Below are 9,567 nucleotides of genomic sequence, written 5' to 3' on the forward strand. Positions count from 1 at the left end.
TTGACAAATCGTGCCGTGAATGGGACTAAATTTAGCAGCCAATGAGATCGCGTCCCTGGTGCACTATATAATCCAATGGGAACTCACCAGCCGCTCGGACACCAATCAGGGTGGCGTGGAGATCAGGATAAAGTGGGAAGCACAGGCTTAGAATTAAATTGGTGCCTCAATTTCCTTGCTTATTCAGGTAACATCTTTATGAAAATCAAAATTAGCTAGTAAAATAAAATTAAAGCTTTTTTATTTATTTTGCTTCGAGAAAAATGTTTATTTCAGCGCTATTTTTGGATTAAGTGGAAAGTAACCTAATGCAAATTAAATGCAATGTCTTGCATTAAGACAAAAGCACGAGTAGATGAAATAAGATGAATATCATAACGAAGTTCAGTTGGAATAAGACGTGTATTAAACGTAATAGTAGTTAAATCTAATCTTGAAGCATCTATTTAGATGCATCGTTAAACGTAAAGATTAGCCGGAGTATTTACTGATTGGTAAATCAACCTTTGCATTCTAATACAATATTGAAGGAATGTGTGTTAGATGAAAATCTATACAATTTATCAACGCCAATGGAATGAGTTTAATCTTTCTAATAACCTTGCATTATCGTATGCACCTAAACTGCGAATAAGATATTTGTTAAAAATTGTGAATGATGACTGCACTAATCCGTTGAGAGTAAATGCCTTGTTTCTAATCCAAGATCTGTAGACGTTATCACAAATTTAATGTACTTGGATTGTCCTTCATAAATCTTGTATGAAATACAGCGCGATAGGGTCACGAAGGACGAGAAATTTACGTAATCGTAACGCTATTTGAGAATCCCGTGGTTTTCTGCCACGCCAAAGAACTGTAAAAGTACCCAGGAAATGCTGGCAGTTAATCGAGATATTTTTCTCAAATGTCGGAAATGACCATCAATTAGGGACTTTAATGTCAAAAGTCGGATTTTCGTTTAAAAGCATCCTTTTATATTGAGTTTTGCGGGTTGGAGTACTGCCACGACCTACGTCGTCCTGCAATATATTAAAGTGTGTAAAACGTGCAAGAGACTTTGCCATATTCGCGCAGAAGTTTATTTCGATCACGGACTCCAGTCACTTTGATAATTTCGAATAATTGTGCCGCTTCAAAGTTCGCGCTAAATGGCCTATTTTCTTTAAGTAGAAGTCTGCAAATGAGATGAATTCGTGTTCGTCATATAGCGTTCAGTGTATTTCTGGTAAACCGGACCCAACCCATTCAATCAAATCCGCGCTTCGAGAGGCCATTTCTTTCGTCGATCAAACCTAACTCCTAAAGCTGTTTGCATTACAGTAAAGCGGTCACCATGCCATTCAGCAACAGTCACAACCTCCTGAAAATGAAATACTCTTCGACGGACGAATATCCAGATTTGAGCAAGCACAACAACCACATGGCCAAAGTCCTGACCCCGGAGATGTACAGCAAGTTGCGAGATAAGCAGACCTCCAGTGGATTTACCCTTGACGATATCATTCAGACTGGAGTGGACAACCCAGGTAAACCCCACCTGCTTTCCTCCCTGTAGAAGTGTTGCTTCATTAGGTGGGCAGAAGTTAGTTTGGGGAGATTTTAAAATCAACTTGGCGCTTGGTTTTTATCCAGCCCACCACAGAATAAAGGGCATCATTGATTCGGAACTACGGAAAATGTTATAAATAGCAAGTAAAGGAGCCACTATTGTGGCTTTCCGCTACTAGAATGGATCACAGCCGAGGACGCTCTGTGCAGGGGTTGGTGGGTGGTGCTGCTCACTTTCGCGTTTGATTTCCTTAAAGTAGTTGTGAGCCCTCGCACGTCGCTGCTGCTTGGCTGGAGAGGCCGTGGCGAGCAGAGGAGTTTCCCGCTCTGAGTCAGCACGATGGCTACATGCCTCTGCTCGGGGCGCTCTCCCGACCTCCGCAAGGAGCGGGAGGGCAAGTCGATCCCCAGTGGCTTCATCTTGGGTGACGGACTGGTAATCCTGCTAAAACACTTAGATTGCCTGGAATAGTACAAAATCCCTCTACTTTGACGCAAGATTTACTAATCCAGTTAGAATGCGGCACTGTGGTTTGGCTTGTCCCTCCTAAATGAACACCATGTCCAAAACCGACTGCCGTTGATTTTAGCGCACTGCCTGTTTTTGTACTCCTGAAATAACTCACTAAATTGGCCGTATTAATTGATCGTTGAAACATAAGATTATTAAGGGATTGGACAAGATAGAGGCAGGAAATATGTTCCAGATGCTGGGAGAGTCCAGTACCAGAGGGCATGGTTTGAGAATAAGGGGTAGGTCATTTAGGACAGAGTTAAGGGAAAACTTCTTCTCCCAGAGAGTTGTGGGGGTCTGGAATGCACTGCCTCGGAAGGCAGTGGAGGCAAATTCTCCGGATGCTTTCAAGAAGGAGCTAGATAGGTATCTTATGGATAGGGGAATCAAGGGATATGGGGACAAGGCAGGAACTGGGTATTGATAGCAGTTGATCAGCCATGATCTCAAAATGGCGGTGCAGACTTGAAGGGCCGAACGGTCTACTTCTGCACCTATTGTCTATTGTTTTAAGATGCCTGTCTCTGTTCATTATTGTAATACTCGCATTGCAAAATGTTTGCTTCCCCCCCCCCCCCAGATTTAACTTCAGTAACTCGTAAGGCAAAAGAAGTGAATGATGTGACGCCCTTGCCATCTTCCCTTCCCTCCCATTTTAAAAATGAATGCAGCCGAGTACTCCTTTCAAATGTCAACGGATATAGTTTGACAATCTAAGCGGATGTGGTGAAAGAAGCGCTACCTGTAATTGTTCTTTTTTGTATCTAGGTCATCCGTTTATTATGACAGTAGGGTGTGTTGCTGGCGATGAAGAAAGCTATGAGGTTTTCAAAGATCTTTTTGATCCAGTTATTCGGGACCGTCACGGTGGCTACAAACCCAGCGACAAGCACAAAACTGACCTTAACTCAGAGAAGCTCAAGGTTAGACAATGGGTTCATTTCTTTACTAAACATAAGTACAGGTTGAATTCCAATGCATTTTAAAGAATAAAGTAACGTACTAGCCGTAGTGGTTTTGATCTAGTTTTTGCCTCCGTCATAAAATCGTGGGTTCAAGTACTCCCCAAAGACTTGAGCACACAAAAATCTGGTTGACATTTTAGTGCAGAAGGGGAAGAAGGCATCCCTGTGGTTGTGATCTCCTAAAAGATTTTGGGACTCTGAAGTGAAGCTGGGGAGTTGAGTGCCTAAACCATACATGCCTTTCATTCTCTTTCCAAGTCACCCTACCTGCGCCATTCCTCTCCTGGCGGGACGGGGGTGGGGATGGGGTGAGAATGGTTTCAGAATAAACTTTAAATGAAGTGCTGTAATTATTTATGTTCCACGTTGATATTTGGAATGCATAGCACAAGAAATAAATGTCTGCAGGGAGCATAATAAAACATTAGAATCTGCCTCTATAAGTACTACTTTAAATGTTTTCCGTGGGGATTTGCTGCACATTAATTTGGATGCACATTTCCTGCAGTTGTGACCATATAGTAGTGTGGGGTTGGATGTAAATGTCTTGTGGCATCCTGAGATTATGAAAGGTGACATAAATAGTAAAAACAAGACAATGGGAAGTGTTCTAACACCCAGTAATTATCTGTTGAATCCAGCCAGGATTCTTGATTCAATACCTTAACATTATTTTGCCTTGTAAAATAGGATGATTAGGTTTAAATACCCTTGAACAATTTGATAATGAGTTTCCATTCACTAAAAATTTTGCTTGTGATAGGAAGATAATAGGCTAATTTGTAGAAAACTTGTTTTAGTAAGTGGAATCCTAAAATATCCTCCATTATGATATAAATTACAGCTCTCATTATTTTATAGTATCAAATCCGGACTTCAGAAGCATTCTTCTCTCCCCAATATTTTGCCTAGTAGTGGTTGGAATTCTGTCCCCGCCCCCCCCACCCCCACATCTGCATTTGACATTTTGAAAATGCAAGGTGACCTTCCTCAAGGTGCCCTTGTGTCAGCATTGTACCAGTCTCATAAGTGGCTCATCTTAGATTTGTTGTTCTCTCTGGCCTACAACTGCATTTATTATGGAAAGTGCACCTGCTCTGTTCAGGTCTGAGCTTGCATTCCAACTCTAAATGAAAATGCAGTGAATATTTAAACTCATTTTTGTGCCAAATGTAAAGATGCCTTAAAGTATGTTATTTCCCAATTTTATTGTTTGCCTACATTATGGTGTACTCTAATCTGGGCAATAGTCAAAGATGAATCTGATCTGAAATTATAGACTATTGCATGCCCTTTGGTGGTTAAGAAAATTGAATAGTCTTTTGTTAATGAAAGTGGAATAATAAATGTGATTTGTTTTTTTTAAGGGTGGTGATGACCTGGATCCTAACTATGTGCTTAGTAGCAGAGTCCGCACTGGCCGCAGTATTCGTGGCTTTTGCCTTCCACCTCACTGTAGCCGAGGGGAGCGCCGTGCTATTGAGAAACTTTCAGAGGACGGTAAAGTCAAAAGGGCATAATGTGCTTTAATCTTTAAATAGCTGAGACCTTGTCTTCACACACTTCTAGAAAATGAGCACTGATAATTCAGAAGGGAATTGTGACACAAGCTTGTTGAATATTCTTACTGAATATTTAGTATTGTCTATTCTACTGTTTCCTGCATTTCCTTTTGCCTGGATTTTACATTCTTTTATGAAGATAATACATCGACAGCTCTTGAATTGCCATACTGCACCCTTTTTCCCAGCCCCACACAAGGATTATTTCTGCCAAAGAAACTGAAGTCCTGTTAACTGAATCATCCCTGAACACGAGATGGTTCTTGCCTGAAATGGGAACCAAGTTATTTCATTTCCTTAAACAAAAACCCACAAGTTTCAAATTAATCTGGTGTTTCAGCTTTGCTGGTAAAGCTATTTCCATTTGTTTGTGGAAAGTAACTCGCATAGTTGAACCATTTATGGAAATGAATACTTCTACTGTTAACTTGTGACCTCTTGTCAAATTCTGTAGTGTTTAAAATATCAGCTACTGGCTCCAATTTTGTACACAAATTAATGTAGTTTCATTTAAGACTGAACAAGGAAGTGTACATCCCAATTACATTGTTTTAATGTTTGAAAGGAAATTAGTTCTGAGAAACTGAAATGTTGCCTTTAAGTGAAGACTTGGGCTCTCACCAAGTATTCCCTCTTATCCAGAAAATGAGTCAGTACATAAAATGTGTATTCTGAATTGCAAGTATGTGTCCAATAAAATTGCAATTGTGGGATAAACTGTGAACTGCCACGTGTTACTGTAGCTCATGGGGAGGGGTTCTAATTGTAGAACTTCAGGAAAGTTTCTGGACCATATGTTTCAGATTATAAAATCAAGTTGTGTAGAAAGCTTTGAGGGGATGCCATCTCACTACATCTTGCTACATCTTAATTTCTCATTATACTGTCTTTCAAAACTATGTATATTTTGGCATTTTTAAATGTGCTATTTTGGCCAAGAAGGATTTTATAACACCAAGTTGTAATCTCCATTTATCTTCTGCTTGAGACACTTCAACTTCAAGGTCTGGGGAAAAACTGTTACTCTTCCCCCCCCCCCCCCCCAAAATTTAGGACTCCGGCAAAAGTTAACAAGAATAATATATTTCAGAATGTTTAAGCCTCACTGTTTTTGGGTATATAGTGCATCAGATGGTAAAATTCTTCAATGTGCATTGTTAAAATGCACATGGTGCATCCCAGTATACACCAGGAATTCTGGTCCATGCTCGACCCTAATTTAACTCTTGCCATTTTAGTGTTTTAAGATGAGTTTTATTTTGGTTGTTACTTTTCTGGCCACCAAGAAATGCTCAGTCTGAACCTATAATTACAGGCAGCTAACCTAATAATACAAATGGCCCACATCTGAGTACCAATAGTGGAATCTTGGACTGGTTGCACAATTTAAAATGTTTCTTGAGGTGCTCTGGCACTGCCTGCAGCTGGAGTTCCTTTTTTTAAAAAAAATTGATGTGTGCTTCCTCATTTCTAAGCACAAAAGAACCTGTTCTTCTCACTGCAATCTTTTGCCACATAATAAGTTGTACATGGGTGTGCCTCTGCTCCTGCTTGGTCACTGCCCTTGGTATATTTCTGATAACCCTAATGATTATGATTTTTAAAGCACATAATCTTTACAGTTTTGATATAAACCAATCTTAAGATGTGACTAATTTATCTAATGTCACCTAAACACAGGCTTTCAAGGTGTACATTATACACAGGTTCGGTATTATTTCAATGAAGCTCTTTAATTCCCTATAGAACCATGTTTTTAAGATGTGCTCTCATCAACACTTCAACAGATCATTGTCACATTGCTGTTTTGGTGACTGCTTAGCTCAATCCCCAGAGACTTCATAGATACTTTAAGCCATAAGTATATCTAGATGCTTAGAAATTCACAAATCATTTCATAAATGCAACTCCTTTTATCTAAACTAAAGGAAAAGTTCCTTTTTGAGGAACTAACTTATCAAGTTGTTTTTTTAAAAAAAAGTTATGAAATGGAAGATTTATTCCTAGCATTAAAACAGTTCTTACAATGTAATTTTCCTTTTCTCTAGGTTTGAAAAGTCTAGATGGTGAATTTTCTGGAAAATACTATGCCCTGAAGAACATGACTGACAAGGAACAGCAGAACCTAATTGATGACCACTTCCTGTTTGACAAGCCTGTGTCTCCACTGCTGCTAGCCTCTGGGATGGGTCGTGACTGGCCTGATGGCAGAGGCATTTGGTTAGTTCCTGGCTTGGGAGTAAAAGATTGAGAATGGCTTTATTTACAATATTGCAGCATGCAGGAAGCTTTGCATCTGATGGGGATAAATTGACTGACTAGCTAGAGTGAAATTAGTTAGAAGTCCTTTTTTGGAGAGTCAACAAACAACTTTATTTATATATACATATTTTTTTAATTCTCTTTACTGAATGAGTGCATTTTTATAATTCTTGCAAGGTTTCTAATGTTATGATCATGGTTGGTTTGGGTGGGCTGGTGGAAAGTGGTATGGTTCAGCTTCAGTGAGAATAGTTATTTTTGGATTTCACAGATCTGTTTAACTTGGCCATTGTGTAATTAGCTAATTGATGACTTCCATTAGGTTGGCTTTATGTGGAAGATAATATTTCTGTACCTAACCTATTTAGATGACTCCATTTCCTTGACAATTGTATTAGTTGTGTGCCCCAACATGTAGCCCATTCCTTCATGGATTTTAATATTTGTCATATTAAAACAAAATAGCTATCTTCTCTTCACTTTCCTCAAACAACCTTAGCTATGTTGGCAAATTGAGGACTGTCTTTTGGCCAAAGAATTCTAGTGTGATACAGATTTAGATAAAAATAATGCCTCAGGGAATTGTATTTTGATAGATTTTTGTCGAAAGCTTACTCTTAATAGCAAAGCAAAATTACTTTTTTTGTACAGGATATTAATTTGCTTGCTCCAAATTAAACTTGTTTTCCAGGCATAATAACAATAAGACTTTCCTAGTTTGGGTAAATGAAGAAGATCATCTTCGTGTTATCTCCATGCAGAAAGGTGGAAACATGAAGGAAGTCTTCACCCGTTTCTGCACTGGACTATCAAAGGTACGATTGAGTGTTGCTGAGTCAATAAATGTCTAAAACTACTTTGTATTTTTCTTTGAACTATTTCTTTTAAATCATAGATTGAAAATCTCTTCAAAAGCAATGGCCATGCATTTATGTGGAGTGAGCACCTTGGCTACATCTTGACATGCCCATCTAACCTGGGGACTGGCCTGCGTGCTGGTGTGCACGTGAAACTGCCCAATCTCAGCAAACACGACAAGTTTGGCGAGGTTCTGAAACGGCTGCGACTGCAGAAGCGTGGCACAGGTGAGTTGGATTTTACCTGACAGTGGAATTACAGTACGTCCTGATGCAAGGCACTTGATTTGGCAGTAAATGGCTGGATCACCACTCTAAATTTTCTTGATCATGAAAAGCTGGAACAATTGATTTCCTGCATTCTGTCAGAAGCACAACTTTTTTTTTAAGGAAGAATTTTGAACAGATGCAATCTATCCACATAGCCTTTCAAAATTACCCATAAATCTGGCTCCAGATTACTAACGCCTCAATGATATTCTTGGTTTGCTCCACTTTCTGGCACAATTAAGGACCTAAAATGATCCTTTAATTTTTAAGAAGGAAAACTATAGCTTTTTGTGTGTGGATAGGAGTAAATAAAACTTTCATGTGACTTCAAACCTCTGAGAGTTGTGTGCAAGTGGTCTGGACACATCATGCTGTGCCATTCTCCAAGTACTATCTTTGTATTTCAGTTTTTTAAATAAGCAGTTAGCTTTTTAGCCAAATTTGGACTTCATTAAATAGATCAAAACCCCTTCTGTTTGGATTATCACTTGAGTTCTGGCATTCACCCCACCATAACTCTGACTTGTTATAAATTAGTTGCTATTTTTATTTCCAGTGCTTAAACATATGTTTAAAACGTGATGCATTTTTGCCTACATTAGGAAACATTGGAGCTCAAAGTTCAAATGTTCCTCTTTGCTCTTCCTACCTGTGCTCTTGTACATTAGCACAAGATGACCCGAATACAGCAAAAGAACACAATTCCTCAGTTGTTAACTGGGGAAACTAAACGTGTTTTTTTTAAACCAAACCCACCACAGAAAAGTTATTTCAAATCTTTCTGGCATTCACTACAGTACAAGAAAGGAACATGGAATGTTTTTAAATAACTTGGCATTTGTTAACTTTCACTTTTGGTATGTTTTAACATGCAGATCATCCAGGTTTAAGATAAAATTCATGTGCAAGACAATTTTTAGTATTTTTGTATTGAAGTGGCTTTGTTCAAGCAACTACAAGTATACTAAACTATTTGCTGTTTCTTTCTTGCTAGGTGGAGTTGACACAGCTGCAGTTGGTGGTGTTTTTGATATTTCCAATGCTGACCGCCTAGGCTTCTCTGAAGTTGAGTTGGTTCAAATGGTGGTCGATGGTGTAAAGCTGCTCATTGAAATGGAGAAATGCCTTGAAAAAGGCCAGGCCATTGACAGCCTTATCCCAGCTCAGAAGTAAAGTCACTTTATCACATAACTTCTAATCTATTCACTGGATATATTGTATAATATTATAAAAATATCCCTTAAGATGCCAGTCTGGAATGGGGGGGAACCTTGTCTTTGACATAAATGTAGTAGAAATCTTGAAGATATAATCATTGCATTGTTGTTGCTGATGATGAATTAAAAATGAATAAATATACTTTGGTCCGTACAAATGAGTGCACAGTAATTTTCTTAGACACTTGGTTAACCTATCCTTGGTGGTTAATCTGCTGTTGGTGTTTGCAACTTAACACTTGGTGGTGTTAGCATCTATCTTTAAATCGCTTCCTGTCTAACAACGGTCAGTGTTAAAACAAAATTAACTTTCTAAGCTGTTTTCAAGTGCTGTCTGTAATCAAGGCAGTATATTAACAACATGGAAAT

The 9,567-nt window shown here is 38.8% G+C and overlaps 1 protein-coding gene across 1 annotated transcript; it reads left to right on the forward strand.

Moving 5' to 3' along the window:
- The first annotated feature begins 53 nt into the window (after positions 1–53).
- On the forward strand, positions 54–9,356 carry ckba (creatine kinase, brain a). The gene is made up of 8 exons (XM_059958690.1): positions 54–187; positions 1,324–1,529; positions 2,834–2,988; positions 4,398–4,530; positions 6,641–6,812; positions 7,546–7,669; positions 7,750–7,939; positions 8,976–9,356. The coding sequence occupies exons 2-8, from the start codon at positions 1,337–1,339 to the stop codon at positions 9,152–9,154; spliced, it is 1,146 nt and encodes a 381-aa protein (XP_059814673.1). The 5' UTR covers positions 54–187; positions 1,324–1,336; the 3' UTR covers positions 9,155–9,356.
- The last annotated feature ends 211 nt before the right edge of the window (positions 9,357–9,567 follow it).

This window comes from Hypanus sabinus, chromosome 2 (assembly GCF_030144855.1).
Source record: "Hypanus sabinus isolate sHypSab1 chromosome 2, sHypSab1.hap1, whole genome shotgun sequence".
Classification (NCBI taxonomy): domain Eukaryota; kingdom Metazoa; phylum Chordata; class Chondrichthyes; order Myliobatiformes; family Dasyatidae; genus Hypanus; species Hypanus sabinus.